Source organism: Plecotus auritus (genome assembly GCF_963455305.1).
Source record: "Plecotus auritus genome assembly, chromosome: 2".
NCBI classification, from domain to species: Eukaryota; Metazoa; Chordata; class Mammalia; order Chiroptera; family Vespertilionidae; genus Plecotus; species Plecotus auritus.
In genome coordinates this window covers 27,720,673-27,743,198 of record NC_137771.1, presented here as the reverse complement: position 1 = coordinate 27,743,198, position 22,526 = coordinate 27,720,673, and the positions used below count along the sequence as shown (strand labels likewise).

Below are 22,526 nucleotides of genomic sequence, written 5' to 3'. Positions count from 1 at the left end.
CTTGCCACTCCCGTCTGGCCTGCATAGTTTCTGTTGAGAAATCAGCTGACATTCGTATGGGTGCTCCCTTGTAGGTAATTAACTGTTTTTCTCTTGCTGCTTTTAGTATTCTCTCTTTGTCTTTTGCTCTTGGCATTTTAATTATGATGTGTCTTGGTGTGGTCCTCTTTGGATTCCTTTTGTTTGGGGTTCTGTGCGCTTCCTGGACTTGTAAGTCTATTTCTTTCACCAGGTCAGGGAAGTTTTCAGTTATTATTTCTTCCAATAGGCTTTCAGTATCTTGCTCTCTCTCTTCTTCTGGCACCCCCAGAATTCTGATGTTGGTACGCTTGAAGTTGTCCCAGAGTCTTCTTACATTATCTTCAACTTTTTGGATTTTTTTTTTCTTTTTGCTTTTTCGGTTGAGTGTTTTTTGCTTCTTTGTATTTCAATTCTTTGACTTGATTCTTGTGTTCCTCTAGTCTGTTGTTGGGTCTCTGTATAATATTTTTTATTTCAGTCAGTGTATGTTTAATTTCTAGTTGGTCCTTTTTCATATCTTCGAGGGTCTCATTATATTTATCGGCCTTTTCTAGGATATTCTTGAAAAGCCTTATAACCGTGGTTTTGAATTCTATATCCAGTCGTTTGTTTTCCTCCATTTCTTTCGTTTGTGATCTGTTTCTTTGACGCCGCATTTTCACTGCTTCCCTGAGTTGGTAGGGTAGCTTTGTGTGCTAGGTTTCCTATATGGCCCAGTGGGTCGGCCTCCCCAGTTAACCTGCGGTGGACAGTCTTGGTGCACCCCTTTGTGGACTGTGTGTACAGCCTTGTTGTAGTTAAGTCTTGATTGTTGTTGGTATCACTGGGAGGAATTGACCTCCAGACCAGTTGGCTGTAAGGATCAGCTGTGTCTATGCTGGGAGAAGTTCGGTGCTGGAGACAGCCTTATAGGATTAGACTTGCCAAATTGCAATAGCCTGTGTGCTCAGCTTGGATGGGGTGGAGTCTGAGGGCGGAGCAGACAGTCTTGGCTTCCAGTCAGCCTTGCCCTTGCGCACGCGCGCTCCCCCAGAGCTCTGCCTTCCCCGGCTCCTGAGTCTCCACCCGAGAGTCCAGATTCCCCCCACAAGAGCGTGGGTCCCCAGGGGCTCGCCTGGAACTGGGGTTCAGTGCAGTCAGAACTGGGGCTCAGTGCAGTCAGGAGCTTCTGACTCCCTTCCACTAGGGAAAGCCTGTGGCAACCTCTGCAGCCTTTGTGTGCACTGGCATGCGCGCGCCTCCAGACCTCTGCCTTCCCCAGCTCCCGAGTCTCCGCCTGAGAGTCCAGATTCCCCCTCTCCCTTTTGTAAGAGCGTGGGTCCCCAGGGGCTCACTTGGAACTGGGGTTCAGTGCCGTCAGAACTGGGGTTCAGTGCAGTCAGGAGCTTCTGACTCCCTTCTGCTAGGGAAAGCCTGTGGCAACCTCCGCAGCCTTTGTGCCCACTGGCGGGCGTGCCTCCAGACCCCTGCCGGCCGGGGTTCCCCCGGGTCTCCCCCGGGTCTCCGAGTCTCCGGGTGCCTTTCTCTCTACCTGACAGTCCAGACTCCCCCTGTATGAGCCTGGGTTCACAGGGTTTCGCCCGGGACTGGGGTTCAGTGCAGTCAGAACTGGGGTTCAGTGTGGTCGGGGGTTTCCTTCCCCCTTCCACCAGAGAAAGCCAGCCAGGCTCTCAGCCGCCCTTCCTCTCTGCGCGCACAAAGACCCTTTGCCGTACCTCCAATTCTCTGTGAGCTTTTCTCTTTCCTTCTAGTTGTAGAATTTTCACTCAGCCAGCTTTCCTGTGGTTCTGGATGGTGTCCGTTCTGTCTTTTAGTTTTAGTTTTGAAATGGTTGTGCGAGGCAGCAGTTTAGGTGCTTACCTATGCCGCCATCTTGGTTTCTCCCTATATGTCCACTTTTGAAAAGTGTCTATTTTGGACCTTTGCCCATTTTTTGATTGGATTGTTTATCTTCTTTATTTTAAGATGTAGGATTCCCTATAAATTTTGGAGATTAGGCCCTTTTTAGATATAATATTGGCAAATGTGTTCTCCCATGCAGTGGGCTCTCTTGTTGTTTTGCTGATGGTTTCTTTTGCTCTGAAGAAGCTTTTTATTTTGATGTAATCCCATTTGTTTATTTTCTCCTTAGTTTCCATTGCCCTAGTAGCTGTATCAGTACAGATATTGCTACGACATATGTCTGATATTTTGCTGCCTACGGATTCTTCTAAGATTTTTATGGTTTCCCATCTTACATTTAAGACCTTTATCCATTTTGACTTTATTTTTGTGTATGATGTAAGTTGGTGGTCTAGTTTCATTTTTTTGCATGTATCTGGCCAATTTTCCCAGCACCATTTATTAGATTGTCTTGACTCCATTGTATGCTCTTAAGCTCTTTTGTCAAATATTAATTGAGTGTAATGGCTTGGGTCAATTTCTGGGTTCTCTATTCTGTTCCATTGTTCTATATGTTTGTTCTTGTGCCAGTACCAGGCAGTTTTGAGAACTGTGGCTTGGTAATATAGCTTGATGTCTGTTATTGTGATCCCTCCAACTTTGTTCTTCTTTCTCAGGATAGCTGTGGCTATGCAGGGTCTTTTTTTATTCCAGATGAATTTTTGGAGATTTTGTTCTAGATCTTTGAAATATGCCATTGGTATTTTAATAGGTATTGCATTGAATCTATAAATTGCTTTAGGTAGTATGGACATTTTAATGATGTTGATATTACCAATCCATGAACATGGTATGTTCTTCCATTTGTTTATGTCTTCCTCTATCTCTTTTTTCAATGTCCTGTAGTTTTCTGAGAACAGGTCTTTTACGTCCTTAGTTGAGTTTATTCCTAAGTATCTTATTTTTTTTGGTGCAATGGTAAATGGGATTGTTTTTTTCGTTTCTCTTTCTGTGAGTTCATTATTGGTGTAAAAAAAGGCCATAAATTTCTCGGTATTAATTTTGTATCCTGCTACATTGCCAAATTCATTTATTAGGTCTAGTAGTTTTTTGATGGAGTCTTTGGGGTTTTCTATGTATAGTATCATGTCATCTGCGAATAAGGACAGTTTTACTTCTTCTTTTCCAATTTGGATGCCTTTTATTTCTTCTTGTCTGATCGCTATGGCTAGCATTTTCAGTACTATGTCGAACAGGAGTGTTGAAAGTGGTCATCCTTGCATTGTTCCTGTTCTTAGGGGAAATGGGTTTAGTTTTTGCCCATTGAGTATGATGTTGGCTGTGGATTTGTCATATAGGGCTTTTATTATGTTGAGGTGTGATACCTCTATTCCCACTTTGCTGAGAGTTCTTATCAAGAAAGGGTGTTGGATTTCGTCAAATGCTTTTTCTGCATCAATTGATATGATTATGTGATTTTTGTCTCTCAGTTTGTTTATGTGATGTATCACATTTATTGATTTGCGGATATTGTACCATCCTTGCATCCCCGGAATAAATCCCACTTGGTCATGGTGTATGATCTTTCCAATGTAAGGCTGAATCTGATTTGTTAGAATTTTGTTGAGGATTTTAGCATCTATGTTCATCAAGGATACTGGCCTGTAGTTCTCTCTCTCTCTCTTTTTTAAAAAAATATGTTTTTAATGATTTCAGAGAGGAAGGGAGAGGGGGAGAGAGACAGAAACATCAATGATAAGAGAGATTCACCGATTGGCTGACTCCTGCACGCCCCCTACCAGGGATCGAGCCTGTAACCTGGGCATGTGCCCTTGACTAGAACTGAACCCGGGACCCTTCAGTCTGCAGGCCAACTCTCTGTCCACTGAGCCAAACCAGCTGGGGCTGTAGTTCTCTTTTTTTTGTGGTATCTTTATCTGGTTTTGAGATTAGGGTAATGCTGGCTTCATAGACAGAGCTTGGAAGTGTGCCCTCCTCTTGAATTTTTTGGAATATTCTGAGGAGGATAGGTTTTAGTTCTTCTTTGAATGCTTGGTAGCACTCTCCTGTAAAGCTGTCCGGACCAGGGCTTTTGTTTGCTGGAAGATTTTTTTAAAAAATATATTTTTATTGATTTCAGAGAGGAAGGGAGAAGGGGGAGAGAGAGATAGAAACATCAATCATGAGAGAGAATCATTGTTTGGCTGCCTTCTGCATGCCCTCTACTGGGGATCGAGCTGGCAACCCCAGGCATGTGCCCTTGGCCGGAATCGAACCTGAGACCCTTCAGTCCACAGGCTGATGCTCTATCCACTGAGCCAAATCAGCCAGGGCTGCTGGAAGATTTTTGATTGCTGTTTCAATTTCTTCGGTAGTTATCAGCTTATTCAAGTTTTTTGATTCTTCTTGGTTGAGTTTCAGGAGCTTGTATTTTTCTAAGAATATGTCCATTTCATCTAGGTTGTCCATTTTATTGGAATAGAGCCGTTCATAGTATTTTTTCATAATCATTTGTATTTCTGTGGGATCGGTTGTTACTTAACCTCTTTCATTTCTGATTTTGTTTATTTGGGTCCTCTCTCTTTGCTTCTTGGTGAGCCTGGCTAGAGGTTCATCAATCTTGTTTACCCTTTCAAAGAACCAGCTCTTGGTTTTGTTGATCTATTTTGTATTTTTTTTTTGGTCTCTATGTGGTTTATTTCTGCTCTGATCTTTATTTCCTTCCTTCTCCTTACGCTGGGCTTTTCTTGTTGCTCTCTTTCTAACTCTTTGAGTTGTAGGGTTAGATAATTTATTACCATTGTTTCTTGTTTTTTTGCAGTAGGCCTGTAGAGCTGTGAACTTCCCTCTCAAGACTGCTTTCACTGTGTCCTATAGATTTTGAATTGCTGTGTTTTCATTGTCGTTTGTTGCCATGATGCTTTTTATTTGTTCTTTGATCTCTTTGGTAACACAATCATTGTTTAATAGCATGATATTTAGTCTCCACATGTTTGATTTTTTAAATTGTTTTTATTGTAGTTGATTTCTAGTTTTATGCCATTGTGATCTGAGAAAATGCTTGATATGATTTCTGTCTTCTTGAATTTGAAGAGACTTTGCCTGTGTCCCAATATATGGTCTATCTTTGAAAATGACCCATGTGTACTTGAGAAGAATGTATATTCTGTGGCTTTGGTGTGATATGTTCTGAAGATGTCAATTAATTTCATCTGATCTAGTGAGTCATTTAGGATTGGTGTTTCTTTGATGATTTTTTGTTTAGAGGATTTGTCCAGTGGTGTTAGTAGGGTATTACAGTTCCCTACTATGACTGTATTGCTGTCAATCTCTCACTTGATATCCTCCAGAAGTTTTTTTTTATGTATTTGGGTGTCTCCTGTATTGGGTGCATATATGTTTACCCGAGTTATATCTTCTTGTTGGATTGCTCCCTTTAGTATTATGAAGTGGTCTTCCTTATCTCTTGTTATGGCTTTCAGTTTGAGATCTAATTTGTCAGATATAAGTATTGCTACTCTGGCTTTTTTTTCATTTCCATTCGCCTGAAATACCTTTTTCCTTCCCTTCATCATCAGTCTGTGTGGGTTCTTCTGAGGTGGGTTTCCTGTAGACAGCAGATATATGGGTCATGTTTTCTTATCCACTGAGCTACCCTATGTCTTTTGTTGGGGGCATTTAATCCATTTACATTTAAAGTTATTATTAATAGGTATTTGTTGGTTGCCATTTTATTTTTTATGCCTGTGTTCCTTCTTCGCTTCCTATTTCTTCTTTTTACAGCAGACCCTTTAGTATTTCTTGCATTGCTGGTTTGGTGGTGATAAACTCCCTTAGTCTTTTTTTGTCTGTGAAGCTCCTGATTTCACCCTCAATTTTGATTGATATCCTTGCTGGGTACAGTAGTCTTGGATTCAGACCCTTCCTTTGCATGACTTTGTATATTTCATTCCATTCCCTCTGGCCTGATGTGTTTCTGTTGAGAAATCAGTTGCTAGTCTAATGGGGGATCCTTTGTAGATAACTTTCTGTCTAACTCTGGCCGCTTTTAAGATTCTTAGTTTGTCGCTGGTGTTTGCCAATTTAATTATAATGTGCCTTGGCGTCAGTCTTTTGGGGTTCATTTTGTTTGGGACTCTGTGAGCTTCTTCAACTTGTGTGATTTTTTTTCTTCCCTATATCAGGGAAGTTTTCTGTCATTATTTCTTCAAACAGGTTTTCTATTTCTTGCTCAGTTTCCTCTCCTTCTGGCATCCCTATTATGTGGATGTTGTTTCGTTTTGTATTGTCCTAAAGTTCTCTTAGGCCAGCCGTGGGCAAAAGATGGCCCGTGGGCCAGATCCGGCTCGTTCGGCTGTTCTATCCGGCCCGTGGAGCTGAAAGAGCGGAGGGTTCTCTTGCTCTCCCCTCCGCTCCTTTACTTTGAATTTATATTAGTTCACACAAACACTCCATCCATGCTTTTGTTCTGGCCCTCCGGTCCAGTTTAAGAACCCATTGTGGCCCTCGAGTCAAAAAGTTTGCCCACCACTGTCTTAGGCTGTCTTCCTGTTTTTAAAGATTTTTTTCTAGATGCTGCTCTCCTTGAGAATTTTTTCCTACCTTGTCTTCTAGCTCACAGATGGGGTCCTTGCTTCTTCTAGTCTACTGTTGATGCTTTCTATTGAGTTCTTTATTGCAGTGATGTCATTTTTCATTTCTTCTTGGTTCTTCTTACACGTATTGTTGAATTTGCCTTCCAACCTTTTCAGCGACCTTATGACCATTGCTCTGAATTCTTTCTCTGACATATTGCTTGCCTCCATTTCGTTTACTTCTTTTTCTGGTGATGCATACTTTTCTTTTGTATGCGGGCTGTTTTTTTGTCTCCCCATGATCTCTCCTCTCCGGGTGTCTGGTTATGTAGCTCTCTCTCTCCTGCATTGACTTAAAGGCACAAAATACAACTCAACAAGGTACAGCAGCGCACAAGGCACTGAACACAAATGTGTTCACGATACTAATAACCACAAATAAAGGTGACCACCAGAGAAAAGAGAATTAGGGGTTAAAAAAAAGGTGCAAAAATGATATTGAGAAAAGGACAAAAAGTAAGAGAGAAAAGAAAGAAAATAAAAAAGAAGAGGGAAAACTATTTATATAGGGAGAAAACTCCAATAGAACAATAACTAATCCTAAAAAGTACAAACAACCAACTCCCAGATATGAATGCAAACTACAAACAGCAACTAATAACATGTGAGGAGAGGAAAAACAGAAGAAGAAAAAAAAAAGAGAGAGAAACAATCACACAAACAAATAAACAAACCAATCTAATCAACAAACTAGCAACATCAATAGGACAGAGAGAAAGAAGGGAAAAACAAAACAAAATAAAAAAAACATAAAAAACCACCACCACCACCAACAAACAAACAAAAAAAAGGGAAGAGAAAAAATTTGGATAGTGAAGAAAAAGAAGAGAGAAGTATGTATGGACTTGGAGCAGGGGATCGGAAATTAGATATATAAGTAGGGTGAATTTTTAACGGGGTAAAAAGAAGGAATAGGGAAAATCTAAAGCAGGAATATGGTAAGAGAAACAGGACAACAAAAGGGGAAAAGTGAGGAAGAGAGTGTTGGCATAAAGGTAAACTTGAGATAAAGTAAAATTATGTTAAAGGAAAAAGGAAAATAGAATGTAGAACACTAATCCCAAAATAAAATAAAATAAAATAAAGATAAAATAAAATGAAACTTTAATGAAAAGGTAAAATAATAGTAGTAATAATACTGACTAAAAATATAACAATTAAAAAGGTAAAATCAAGTGAGAAAATAATTTAGTTTCTTAAATAAAAGATAAAAAATAAAAATGTGCAGTAGTGAAGGTCATTCACTTCCTCTACTGTTCTGTTTGGCATGCCTATTTCCTGTCAGGTAGTCAGGACAGTATTAAAGTTCCCTGCGTTCCACAGCTCCTCTGTGTCATAAGCCACAATCTTGTTTTCTTTCTTTTTTTATATATTTCTTTTATTGGTTTCAGAGAGGAAGGTTGAGGGAGAGAGAGATAGAAACATCAATCATGAGAGAGAATCATTGATTGGCTGCCTCCTGCACACCCCCCACTGGGGATCGATCCTGCAACCCAGGCATGTGCCCTTGGCTGGAATCGAACCTGGGACCCTTCAGTCTGCAGACTGATGCTCTATCCACTGAGCCAAACTGACTAGGGCCACAATCTTGTTTTCAAGCAGGCAGTATTTCTTTGTTTCTCAGCCTGCCTGTGGTTGTATTTACATAAGAGTCAATTTGTGATTCAACCCCTGGGTGGCAGTGTTTCTGTATTGACATCCAGGGCTATAAGTCCTCTCTACCCAGTATTTAGAATTTGTTTTCCCTGCTGCACTTAATACTGGTTTTGGGGTATAGACTGCCCCAGAGCTGGTTTTCTGATCTTTACTCCCTGCTCTGATCCCCAGGTTCCAAAAAGGCTCAACAACGCACAAGGCACTGAACACAAATGTATTTATGATACTAATAACCACAAATAAAGGTGACCACCAGAGAAAAGAGAATTAGGGGATAAAAAAAAAGTGCAAAAATGATAATGAGAAAAGGGAAAAAAAGAGTAAGTGCGTGAACTCTTGGCTTTTTTACCCCGGCACTACACGCGACTCTGCTCACGTCTCTGTGCATGTCTTTTCCCCCTGGCACAGCACAGCTGGTTTACTGGTACAGCTTCAGGCTGCGTTTTTGTGCCCAGCCCGCTCTGGGTTGATTTATAGAGTTCCCTTCTGTCAGCAGCCCTGTGGACCCCCTTCCACATTCGCAGACTATGCTGGCCCCAACGGCCATGGATTTTGTGGGGCGCAGACTTCCTCTGAATCTTTAGATCCCGCTGCAGGTGTTTCTCCCTCTAGTTTGGATTGCAGATCTCACCTTTCTCTGGGCGAAATCTCACCTTTCCATAAGAAGGTGCCGAGCTCGTCTGAGTCCGTGTATTCGCCCTCTTTGAGACCTGGTGTTTGTGGGTTCGCAGCGATCCCTGGGTGTTGCGGTTGTAGGGTCCCGGGAGGTATCCAATTCTTCCCGATTGAAGGTAGGGCTAGGCTTCCCATCACAGCCACTCTCCCCTTCAAGATGGCACGGTTTCTGCGGCAGAGCCAATCACTCCAGGAGAGATTTCAGCAGCAATGGAGGCTGCCCAGTCAGGGGAGCCCAGTCCAGCAGTCCCCAACAGTCCCCTGGAATATAGCTGTCCCTCAGTCACAAATAGACACTCCCCGTACATCCACACACTCTCCTTTCATTCTCTCTCACACACTGTCTTGTAGCCTGCCTTGCTGTCAGCAGCCATCTTTGATCTCCCCGTAAAGTAGTTTTTTAAAAAAATATGTTTTTATTGATTTTTAGAGAGAGAAGAAAGGGTTGGGGGGGGGGGGGAGAGAGAGATCAATGGGAGAGGTAAACATTGATCAGTTGCCTTCTGTACACACCCCGATTGGATCGAACTGGTGATCTTTTGGTGCACGGGAGAATGCTCAACCAACTGAGCCATATAGGCCAGGGCAGAATAGTAGTTTTAAAATTTGTTGAAGTCCAGTTGGTAAATTTGTTCTCTTAAGACTTGTGCTTTGTGTCCTAAGAAGTTTACCTAACTCAAAGCTACAAAAATTTACTCTTGTATTTTCTTCTGAAGTTTTATAGTTTTAGGTTTTATGGTTTGATTCATTATCCATTTAGAGTTAATTTTTGTATATGTTGTGTTTGATATGCTTGAGGTATGGGGTCAAAGTTTTTTTTTTGCATGTGGATATCAAACAAAGGCTTTTTTATAGGAATTAAGAGAATGGACTTTGAGCAGTATGGCACCTGCGATTGACTCTTGGCAGGGTAGGTCAGGAAGAAATTGCCACAGGGTATAAATTTTTTTCACCTACTTAATTACCAGTCATATGGGGTAAGACAACTCCTAATTAAAGTTAACCCAGGGTTTTAGCCCGATAGACATATTTTTAGTGTGTAGACTCCTGTTTTCAGCTGTGAATCCTGTGCTTACTTTGTATCATATTTTTCATAGCATAGTAGAGCACTAGCCTGTGGGTAGTTAGCCTGAGACTTGCTTTGCTAATGTGGAGGAGAGAGATGGTTCTGAGCCCAGAGAGGCAGGACTCGGTGAAAACTACCAGGAGGCAAAATAGCCACAATTTAGCACTCTGAATTAAAAGAGAAAGCAATACTCTCTTAGAATTGGAAGGAACATGTAGAGATTGTATAGTAAGGCAACATTTCACCTTTAAAAATTTTATTTGACAATTGAAATGTGCATGGCATATGTTAGATGTTACTGTTACAATATTGCTACAATAGATTATATGTATTTTTTGCCATGCTTGCTGTAATTCTGTCTCTTAAAAATCTCACTTAAAGCATATTGCAGTGCAAGCGAATTTATTATAGCGTTTACCAAGAACCTGCTTTCATTTAATTAAGAAATTAAACTAGTTGCAAACCTGAGTACTTTATTATCAATTTTGAATTATTTATGATATAATACAACTGATCAACATATCTGTGTGCTGGTGGCGTCATATTGAAAGTTTTTTATCTAGTCTGGCAGTTCTCAAATGTTAGTGTGCTTCAGAATTCCGTGGCGGGTTTGTTAAAGTATAGATTGCTGGTCTCCTCTCCCAGAATTTGTGATTTAGTAGATCTAGGGTAGGGCCTGAGAATTTGTTTCTAACAAGTTCACAAGTGAGGTTGTTGCTGCTGGCCTGGGAACCACATTTTGAGAACTTACTGCTTTAGCATCCTGATGTTTTTACCTTTTTCCCCCCATATTTCTACTGGCACAATCCATTCCTTTTTAAGATGGCTTAGTCACTGTAAGACAGTTCTTCCTTCTAACTAACCCTTCTGTTATTTTCATCCAGTAATTCTAATTCTGGCCTCTGCAGTAAGGAGATTACTCTTTTACAATGTAGGAAATAGCCCTCAAGTAGTTGAAGAGAGTTATGAATGTCTCCTTCCTTCCCTTCCTTCTCTCCCTCCTTCCCTTCCTTTGCTCCTTCCCTTCCCTTCCTGCCCTCCTCTCTCTTCCCCCCTTCCTTCCTTCTTGTTAAATGTTTATAGCTCCCTTAATAGTTATTGGAAAAGTACTGTAATTTGTAGTTATGCTCATATTTACTATTGCCATAGCAGTGTTTTATTTGTAAACTTGTTTTTCCTTCTGTATTCCCAGGGTTGATAAGCATCCCACCCAAGTCAGAAACCCGGAAGTCATTCTAGGTTTGATCATAATAATGATAGAAACCAATCTGATCTAGTTTAAGCAGAAAGGAAGAGCTTATTATAAGGTCACCGTCTTATCCCATTGAACCTGAAAGCATGTAGTTTGACTGGACTTTGTAAAGAACTAGAAATGGGAACTAGAAAACTGTAAGAAGTAAGTTAGTATGGAAGTCAGTAAGGAAGTTCTATTTCTCATGTCCTTTTTCTTTCTCTCTTGGGCTTTTTGTGGTTTTGTCTTTTTTGTTTAGTTCTCATATCCTCTCCCTTAATGACTTCTTGGATAAACTCAATAATGTTCTGCTATTTTTGGTGTGTGTGTTCTGCTATAAAAGCTTAGTTGAGCAAATGAAGCAGGACACAGAACAGTTCATACTGAGTGGTTCATATAAAGGTTTTCACTTTATATAATCTATTCTGTTAGAAGCTTGGATAGTGGTTACTCTGGAGGCAACTGGGGAAGTGACTGGAAGGGAACACAGGGACTTTCTTAGGCCCTTGGTTATGTCTTTAAAAAAACACATTTTTAAAAACATTTTTTAAACTTGATTTCAGAGAGGAAGGGAGAGGGAGAGAGAGATAGAAACATCAATGATGAGAGAGAATCATTGATTGGCTGACTCCTGCACACCCGCTACTGGGGATTGAGCCTGCAACCCAGGCATGTGCCCTGACCGGCAATTAAATGTGACCTCCTGGTTCATGGGTTGACACTCAACCACTGAGCCACACCGGCCAGGCTAAAAAATATTTTAAAATTGATTTTTAGAGAGAGAGGAAAGGAGAAGGAGAGGGAGAGGGAAACATGGATATGAGAGTGAAACATCCGATTGGCTGCCTCCTGCATGCCCCTTACTGGGGATTGAGCCCGCATTCCGGGTATGTGCCCTGACCAGGAATTGAACCAGCAACCTTTCAGTGTACAGGACAACTCCCACACTAGTCAGGGCTTTTTTTTTTTTTTTTTTTTTTTTTTTAAATCTTGATGTTGATTACATGAATATGTTTAAATTGTGAAAATGCATTGAGTTATATTCTGAGGTATATGTACTTTTTTGAAATGAGCAGGCTTCTTAAGTAAAAGTTAAAAAGACATTCTAATTTAAAAGTTAAATTTCATGGCCAGTTAAATTTATATTTTCTTCCCCTTGCAAGGTTTTGACAAGGGAGACTTGGAACAAGAAGGGGCATGACCTGCTTTTATTTTTTCTCTCTCTATTTTCTGGCTTCTTTTCTTTGGTGTGTTATGATATGGAATAGGGAGATTGGAAAGGATATGACTTTCTCTTAATTGGTGCTGACCTAGTTCCCTATTGATTGTTGATTCTTTTCTGACTAAGACTGATTGCTCATCCAGTGTAGCAGTCATCCAATCAAGTGCTGGCGCTCTCATGGGATGGACCTTTACTTTCTGTATTGCCTTCATGTAGGATTTTACTTTAGTTTGATATATTCCAAGGCTTTCTCATTTTCCTCTACCCAAATTTTCTTGCTGGGGGTGTTGCCTCTGTGAGTGGCCAGCCATTTTTGGTGAGTTACTAACATTAGTGTCCAAACCCTGCTTCCATCCATGATTTCTCCCTGATGCATAGATTCTATTTCTTCATCAACACACCAAATAGTGGGAATGTAGGCTGCTCCCTTGCTGCCCTCTCTTTTTGCATTAACTGCTGCTTCCAATTCTCCTTTCTTGCTGCTCACATTGATTATTTTAATGATACAGTGCCTAAATATCTCATTTTATCTTTTTGCTACCAATTAAAAATTTTTTTTCTTCTCATCAACTTCACTCTTTTCTTTATGCTTGGGTATTTGTAAATTATATTATGTATAGTATTTTCCCATGTTTGTGAAACCATCAATCACCGTATATGACCTAAAGAGGGCTTTTAAAAAGTTTTCTCAAGGAGGTAGGCATTTTTTCATTTTCCCCTTATTTTATTTATTTATTTATTTATTTATTTATTTATTTATTATTTTTTAAGTCCTCACTCGAGGATATGTTTTTATTGATTTTAGAGGGAGAGGGAGGGAGCATGGCACAGAGAGAGAGAGAGAGAGAGAGAGAGAGAGAGAGAGAGAGACACACATTACATCGAGGGGCATTGAAACCACAACTTGGGTATGTGCTGTGACTGGGAATCAAACCCAAGACTCTTCGATGCACAGATAACACTCCAACCAACTGAGCCACACCCACACTGGCCAGGGCTGCCTGTGGCTTTTAGTATTGCCATGGTACCTGTTACTTGAGTCTTGTTTTTCAAATGTCTGTTAATATAGATTTCAGTTATTTATCCTTAAGCTTCTCGTTTGTCTTATGTAAGACTTATGTTTTACTTTTTTCTCTTTGAAGGATGTTATACCTGGACTTAGTCCCCTGCTCTTCAGGAAGCTCAGTAATCCTGACATATTTTCATCCACTGGAAAAGCTAAACTTCACCGACAACTTAGTCAGGATGACTCTAAGTTACGGAGAGGAAGCCTGGCCAGTTCTGTGTCAGGTAAGTATCTATTTTGTTTTTTAAGAAATGTGAGACTGTGTTGTCAATATTTAAAGGTGGACCAACTGAATTGGCATCTTGACAGCTTCTTCTCTGGTGGTAGTTTTGTATAGAACACTTATGGCTAAGTCTGTCTTCCTCTCGTTACTACTTCTTGGTATCTCTGAACACTAACCTCCTGAACCTGCTAATATTTCTTGATTGACCACTGTCATTGATTATTTCCTTTTAATCTGATTGTTGCTCTCTACTTACTTCTATGGACTTCACATCCTTTGCTTCTTTTGATTATCTTTTCCCCCCCAATTTGAAAACCCATTTAGTGCCCATAGTGTCTTCCCCCCTTTTCCATTGAAAAGTTAAAAAATTCAAGGGGAAAAAATTATACAAGGAAGTCATGTTCCAAATAGGAAGCAATTAAAATGTGGCATAATTTTAAGCAATCAATGAGTGTGTTAAAAAGAGAATCTATGTGACTCCTGCTAAAATATTAGATCAGTAGAGAAGTAAATATAATCCTGCCATACTTCTTGGCTTAAGAGTAAACAGTTTTCAACATCTTTTTATTTTTGTCCCTTTTTAGGGCTATTTTCTTGGCTTTATCTTCTCATTTGTCTATTGACATTTTTATTTTGTCAGATATGTATTTGATCATAAAGAGCTGTTTCTTATTTAATTTTTTTTAGCATTATTCTCTCTCTCTCTTTTTAATTTTTCTCTCTTTTTAAATGTATTTATTGATTTCAGAGAGAAAGGGAGAAGGAGAGAGAGATAGAAACATCCATGATGAAAGAGAATCATTGATCGGCTGCCTCCTGCATGCCCCACACTGGGGATTGAGTCTGCATATGCCCTTACTGGGTGGGAATTCAACTGTGACCTTCTGGTTCTCATAGGTCAACGCTCAGCCATTGAGCCATGCCAGCCAGACATTCTGCTCTTCTTTTAAAAATGTGTTTATCTTCTAATTCTCTGTGAGTAAATAGATTTTTGAATTAAAATTTTTAAAAAAGGTTTTCTTTTGTTTATGAATCAACTCTTTTTCTTTTAAATCCTCACCCGAGGATATTTTTCCACTGATTTTCAGATAGAGTGGAAGAGAGAGGGAAAGACAGAGAGAAATATTGATGTGAGAGAATCACATTGATTGGTTGCTTTTCTACATGAGCCTCGATGGAGGTACGAGTCCTTGACTGGAATCGAACCTGGGACCCTTTGGCAGGCTGATGCCCTATCCACTGAGCCAAACCTGTTAGGGCTCACCACTTTTTCTTTCGACCCCTAACTACCAGAATCCTTTGCTTTGCTCTGTGATGCTATATCCCTTCTATCCGGTGAGATAGTGGCCTGGTTACTGGGTGGTACAATGTGGGGCTGTGATTGTGTTTGACTGTTCTACCTATATATTTTCAGTTAGTCTGATTTCAACCTTATGTCTTACTTTATGTCCTTTTAGGTATTTTGCATTTCTGAGCACTGAACTTATCTAAGATTTTGCAGGGCAGCCTGATACCCCATTTAACTGCAACCTCCTCTATGTTTATTATACCTTGTGCCTTTTTTTGCCCAGTTCTATTTATTATGATTCACCTATCCTCTTTAGATTTTCCCAACAATAATTTGTTCATTCCTTATAATTTGTTCATCTCTCTCTCATACCTCCTTCCCTCCCTCCCTCTTTCTTTCTCCACTTTGTTTATTTTACTTCTTTATTTTTAATTTTAATGGAGTTTCCTTGGGGACAAAAGATAAAAGTATATACTCAGTCATCCATCTTTAACTGGGAATATTTTATATAATGGCCTCTTGAATCATTGTAAGAATATTAATTGGAATTAATTTTTTTCCCTGAATTATTTATTTACTAAGGAGCTAGTTGCTTCATTTGTACATTTTGTTGCTTCTGTTTTATGTTGTTTGTTTTCCTCAAATTTTTGGCAATTCTTGGTACACTTCAAGCTCTATATGTCCAAATGGGTATCTTCTGCAGTTGTGTAAGCCTCTTTCCCCAGCAGGACCTTATTTTGAAGAGAGATAAAGATATGATATTAGCCTTTGTATGTGGATAGGTAAGTTAAACTAGCTTTCCTTTAGAATTTATAGATGAGGAGTAGGCAGATCATCTGGAGAACTTGGCAACATTTGCAGACAGAGGCAGGCAGGCTCTTCTCTGGGCTTATGGAAGTTTAGATCACCATTATTATTTTTGTGTGTGTGGAGGGCTTTATGGAAAAAGTCCCCCTTCCCCATTTATGCATTTATTTTCTTCTCTTGCCTATTTGCCTTTGAACAAAGCTCTTTTTTTTTTTTTTTTTCTCAATAGGGACACTTCTAGAGTTTCCATATTAAACATCACACAGGCTTTTGAAGTAAGATACTTTTTATCAGGTTAGGAATCTTGACTCTCAGCGATTTTAGCAAATGCCATTTTAGCATTATGGGGAGGTTATGTGATTTTTTTAGATTAATTGTAAATATTTTCAATATATTCTTAAATCTAGGAATTACTTCTCTGTTGTATTATTATACAATAGTTTGTTTATAATGTATATCTACTAAAGTTTTTAATCCCCTAATTTAGCAGGAATATGGCAGTATATACGTGATATTAAAAAGGGAACCCAACTTCATTACCATTCTCTAAAAAATTAAGTTCTTGAGGAACATTTATTTATTTATTCATTTATTTATTTGCAGCTTTCTTCTTTATATTTCTGTTACACAGTAATGAAAATATATGAAGATTAAACCATAGTAGTACCTTTTATCACCCCAACTTCACATTCATCAGAGCTTTCTTAGCTCCTCACTGCTTTCTCTGTCACTGTCTCTGCTGCTGTTTTCTTTTTTTTTTTTTAATTTAATAAATCTTTATTGTTCAGATTATTACAATTGTTTCTCCTTTTTCCCCCCATAGCTCCCCTCCACCCGGTTCCCACCCCACCCTTTGCCCTTACCTCCCCCCCACTGTCCTCATCCATAGGTGTACGATTTTTGTCCAGTCTCTTCCTGCACCCCCCACACCCCTTTCCCCCCGAGAATTATCAGTCCACTCTCTTTCTATGCCCCTGATTCTATTATATTCACCAGTTTATTCTGTTCATCAGATTTTTAATTCACTTGATTTTTAGGTTCACTTGTTGATAGATATGTATTTGTTGTTCATAATTTTTATCTTTACTTTTTTCTTCTTCCTCTTCTTAAAGAATATCTTTCAGCATTTCATATAATACTCATTTGGTGGTGAAGCTCTTTATCTGACCTTCCATTCTGAATGATAGCTTTGCTGGGTAGAGTAGACTTGGTTGTAGGTTCTTGCTATTCATCACTTTGAATATTTCTTGCCACTCCCGTCTGGCCTGCATAGTTTCTGTTGAGAAATCAGCTGACAATCGTATGGGTGCTCCCTTGTAGGTAACTAACTGTTTTTCTCTTGCTGCTTTTAGTATTCTCTCTTTGTCTTTTGCTCTTGGCATTTTAATTATGATGTGTCTTGGTGTGGTCCTCTTTGGATTCCTTTTGTTTGGGGATCTGTGCGCTTCCTGGACTTGTAAGTCTATTTCTTTCACCAGGTCAGGGAAGTTTTCTGTCATTATTTCTTCCAATAGGTTTTCAGTATCTTGCTCTCTCTCTTCTTCTGGCACCCCCATAATTCTGATGTTGGTACGCTTGAAGTTGTCCCAGAGTCTTCTTTCACTATCTTCAACTTTTTGGATTATTTTTTCTTTTTGCTTTTCCGGTTGAGTGTTTTTTGCTTCTTTGTATTTCAAATCTTTGACTTGATTCTTGCATTCCTCTAGTCTGTTGTTGGGTCTCTGTATAATATTTTTTATTTCAGTCAGTGTGTGTTTAATTTCTAGTTGGTCCTTTTTCATATCTTCGAGGGTCTCGTTATATTTATCGGCCTTTTCTAGGATATTCTTGAAAAGCCTTATAACCAAGGTTTTAAATTCTATATTCAGTTGTTTGTTTTCCTCCATTTCTTTTGTTTGTGATCTGTTCCTTCGTCTCCCCATTTTTCACTGCTTCCCTGAGTTGGTAAGGTAGATTTGTGTGCTAGGTTTCCAATATGGCCCAGTGGGTCTGCCTCCCCAGTTAACCTGCGGTGGACACTCTTGGTGCACCCCTTTGTGGACTGTGTGTACAGCCTTGTTGTAGTTAAGTCTTGATTGTTGTTGGTATCACTGGGAGGAATTGACCTGCAGGCCAGTTGGCTGTAAGGATCAGCTGTGTCTACGCTGGGAGATTTTCGGTGCTGGAGACAGCCTTATAGGATTAGCCTTGCCAGATTGCAAAAGCCTCTGTGCTCAGCTTGGAAGCGGTGGAGTCTCAGGGCGGAGCAGACAGCCTTGGCTTCCCGTCAGCCCTGCCCTTGTGCGCGCGCCTCCAGACCTCTGCCTTCCGCGGTTCCCGAGTTTCTGCCTGACAGTCCAGATTTCCCCCGTAAGAGTGTAGGTCCCTAGGGGCTCGCCCGGAACTGCGGTTCAGTGCAGTCAGAACTGGGGTTCAGTGCAGTCAGGAGCTTCTGACTCCCTTCTGCTAGGGATAGCCTGTGGCAACCTCCGCAGTCAGTCTTTGTGCGCACTCGCGCCTCTAGACCCCTGCTGCCGCGGCTCCCCCGAGTCTCCAAATCTCCGAGTCTCCATGTGCCTTTCTCTCTACCTGACAGTCCAAACTCCCCCTGTATGAGCCTGGGTCCACAGGGTTTCGCCCGGAACTGGGGTTCAGTGCAGTCGGAACTGGGGTTCAGTGCAGTCGGGGGCTTCCTTCCCCCTTCCGCCAGAGAAAGCCAGCCAGGCACTCCGCCGCCCTTCCTCTCGGCGCGCGCGTGTCTCCATACCTCAGCCCTTTGCCACTCCTTCTCCGTGAGCTTTCCTCCTTCCTTCCAGTTGTAGAATTTCCACTCAGCCAGCTTTCCTGTGGTTCTGGATGGTGTCTGTTCTGTCTTTTAGTTGTAGTTTTGAAATTGTTGTATGGGGCAGCAGTTTAGGTGCTTACTTATGCCGCCATCTTGGTTTTCTCTCTCTGCTGCTGTTTTCTTTACTATCTTGATCATGTTCCTGAAGATTTTGACCTTTCTCCATCAGCAATATTTCTTCAATAAGTAAGAAAAACTCCTTGGTCTCAGGATTTTCTGGTACATAGATTAGGATCATTTGACATAATTATTTAGCCTAATGGTAGTCTTGGGTCATTTCTGCTTTCAGGAACCTGGGTTCCGGCAGAGGGAAGACAGAGTGGACTAGAGTTGTGGGAGGAGAGACTGGGGTTTGTGGCTTTGGGGAGAGAGCTGAAGGGATAGCCGCCAGGATCCCTGTGCTGAGTCCCTCTCCCACACTGCAGATACCATCTTTCTTCGAGGAATTTTTAAATGACTTGAAATTCTTATTTTGATCCTTACTGAACCCATAGTTTAGTAGGGCATTAAAGAGTTTTAATAGGATGTGATAAACCCTATCATAAGGCAAGACTAGGTGTGGGGATGTGAGACTCGTTCATGCCCTCCAGAGGAACATTTAAAAAAACCTGATACTCATGGGTAAATGGCTCAAGGATGGTATGTATGAAAGGAAGGATGAAGTAGATGGAGACTCCTTTTAAAGGCTAAAGATTATGTCTGTATATGTTCTGTGCATGTAAAGAGCAAAAAGAATCCTCCTTGAGCTGCAACAAGAGTGGCTAAGATGCTGATGGCCTGAAATAAGGTATTTGGCATTTGTAATAGGTGTAAAGATACTAGAAGTAAAAAGACATACATTTTGCTAGTCCCTGAATGATGTTAGTCTAAATGAGGTTGATGACTGAAGAAGACAAGTAGATATTTATGAGAATTAGTTGGAAAGACTTGGGGGCACTATACATGAAAGCCCTAAACCAGCCACTAGCTTTGAAGACAGATTCATTGAACACCACAATAGTTCCTGGACCCATTAATTGTGTGACCTTGGGCAGATAATAGCATTGTACCTTGGGCTGTTATCAGTAGTCTATGTTGCTGCATGTTCTGCAGTATATTTGCATAAATATCCAGGTTGTTTACCTTTGGGTGAATTACTAGGCACTGAGCCTCCTTTTAAGTCACCCTTTGAGGCAGATGCTATAGGAAAAAGGAAAAATAGGAAAAAGGAAAAAGTCCTTAATCATTACTTTCTTCTGTTTCCCTCCCTCCAAACCCACTTACACATATTCCATTATACACTGAGTGGCCAGATTATTATGATCTCTGAATGCATAATAAAATGGCCACTCAGTGTGTGTGTGTGTGTGTGTGTGTGTGTGTGTATTAGTGGCCCGGTGCACGAAATTTGTGCACGGGGGTGGGGGAGGGGTGTTCTTCAGCCCAGCCTGCACCCTCTCCAATCTGGGATCCCTCGAAGGATGTCCTACTGCCAGTTTACAGGGATCGGGCCTCAGCAGTCGGACATCCCTCACAATCTGGGACTGCTGGCTCTAGCCACTCACCTGCCTGCCTGCTTGCCTGATTGCCTCTAACCACTCTGCCTGCCAGCCTGCTCACCCCCACTGCCCCCCGCCGCAGGCCTGCTCGCCCCCATATGCCCGCCTGCCAGCCAGATCACTCTTAACTGCCCCCCGTGCCAGCCTGCTCACCTCCAACTGCCCCCCCCTGCTGGCCTGCTCGCCCCCACCTTACCTCCCCACTGGCCTGCTCACCCCCAACTACCCCCCTGCTGGCCTGCTCACTCCAAACTGCCCCCCCCCCCACTGTCCCGATCACCTCCAACTGATCCCCACTGACGGCCTGCTCACCCCCAGCTGGCTCCCCTGCTGGTCTCCTTACCCCCATCGGCCCCTGCCATCCCATCCTGGCCTGATCAACCCCTGGTGACCCAAGGTCCCAGCCCCTCCTTTTTTTCTTTTTCAGTGCCTCCTTGAGCGGAGGCCAGGGCCGGCTGGAAGCAAGTATCTAGGATTTATTTATCTTCTATAATTGAAACTTTGTAGCCTTGAGCGGAGGCCAGGGCCAGGCCAGGGTGGGAAGCTTGGCTTCCTCCATTGCCTGGGCAACCCAAGACTCCTGCTTGCTCCAGCTCTGTGGCTGGCTGCCATCTTGGTTGGGTTAATCTGCATACTTGCTCCTGATTGGCTGGTGGACGTGGCTTGTGGGTGTAGCAGAGTGATGGTTAATTTGCATGTTTCTCTTTTATTAATGTAGATATTAGAGGCCTGGTGCATGAATTTGTGCATGGGTGGGGTCCGGCCAGCCTGGCCAGGGGTAGGGAACATGGTCACTTGGCTGGCCTGCCTGCTGGTCGAACTCCTTCCTGGTCAAGGGGACAATTTGCATATTAGCCTTTTATTATATAGGATATTATATAGGATATACATCGAGTGGCCAAATTATTATGCGTTCAGAGATCATAATAATCTGGCCACTCAGTGTATTTCAACATACATTTAATAATTATTTAAAATATATACAAACTTTTATTTTAAAAAATGGCATCATATGCTACATACTTTCTGCATTTTTCACTAAATAGGAACTATTGAGCATTTTTCTTTTAATTAAATGTTGAGCTGCCTCATTATTTTTACTGGGCTTAGTATTTTATTATGTGGAAATATTATAATTTCTTTAACTTGTAACAAATACTTATTTCTAATATTATTTTGGTGAGAATTGCTAAGATGAACATCCTGGTCTATATATATATATTTTTTCTTTATACTACATTTCTACAAGTGGAATGCTGGGTCCAAACATATTCAGGTCAACATTTTTATAAGTTTTGCTAAATTGCTCTCTAAATAACTTGTCAGTTTTGTTTGCAGTAAAAGAGTATGTAGTAGAAAAACCAAAACGAAACCTTCTTTTGCTTATACTTTATTATAGTGGTTCTTTCCATTACGAATAGGATTTTGCCAGGAAGAGGAAGTATTTCCAATTGAATTGGGTGATCAAGATAAAGCCAGGTGAAAGTGCAGGGCATAAATTGAAGGTTAGTGAGAGAATGGGTATGGAACTCCTGAAGAAGATAAGGCCAGGAAGATAATCGATTTATGGAGGATCCTTTTAGTATTTTTAAAAGTTTGGCTTAATTCTTTAAACAGTAGGCAGTCTTTAGACATTTTTAAGGAAGGGAATGACAGGACCACATTTGTTTTGGTTAGATCACTATCAGCAACGTTAAGAATGGTGTGGAGGAAGGGTTTGAAATAAGACTTGTATCTCAATTAGAAAATCATTGCAGTTCTAGATACTCAGTCTTTAGTAAGTGACTTTTTTGTAGTCTTTCAATGGGATTAAGGTAGTCAGTCCTGGCTGAACACATGGAGTCTTGAAAGAGCAGTATAGATTCAGTGTTTGTCTTCTGGAAACCTAAAGGCTAAACTAGAAGACTGTCATGTTGCATTGAGTTGTTGAAAAACTAAACAGGATGGAAAAGACTGGAAAACTCCTAGCATGCTAGGTCAGATCTTAGGGTGAGGGGTTGGAGGTGGCATGGTGGTAGATATTACAGAGAATTTTAAATAGTTTAGTTAGTGTTCCATTTGGAATTCTCACCACCACCAAGATGGTTGGAATTTTTAAAGGGCTGCAGATTCTGAAATGGTTATGGAGGAACTTGACTTTGTTTTGGATCAATACACTTTTATCCAGTTGATATCATTATATTTTTCATTAATTAATTAAAATAATTACAGGTATATTTTCTAAACCTTTTATTTGAAGGTAAGCAGCTGCTCCCCTTGTCCAGCAGTGTACATAGCAGTGTGGGACAGGCGACTTGGCAGTCTTCAGGAGAAGCATCAAACCTGGTTCGAATGAGGAATCAGTCCCTTGGACAGTCTGCACCTTCTCTTACCGCTGGTTTGGTAAGTGTCAGT

The 22,526-nt window shown here is 40.8% G+C and overlaps 1 protein-coding gene across 6 annotated transcripts in view; it reads left to right on the top strand.

Annotated features, from left to right (window-relative positions):
• The window catches only part of MAST2 (microtubule associated serine/threonine kinase 2), a 187,694-nt gene that overhangs the window by 16,659 nt on the left and 148,509 nt on the right, over window positions 1-22,526 (top strand). For all 6 annotated transcript variants that reach the window (XM_080656392.1, XM_080656391.1, XM_080656390.1 and 3 more), the window contains exons 2-3: window positions 13,529-13,676; window positions 22,372-22,514. In XM_080656392.1, the coding sequence (XP_080512518.1) occupies window positions 13,529-13,676; window positions 22,372-22,514 (291 nt within the window). The remainder of the gene's footprint in view (window positions 1-13,528; window positions 13,677-22,371; window positions 22,515-22,526) is intronic.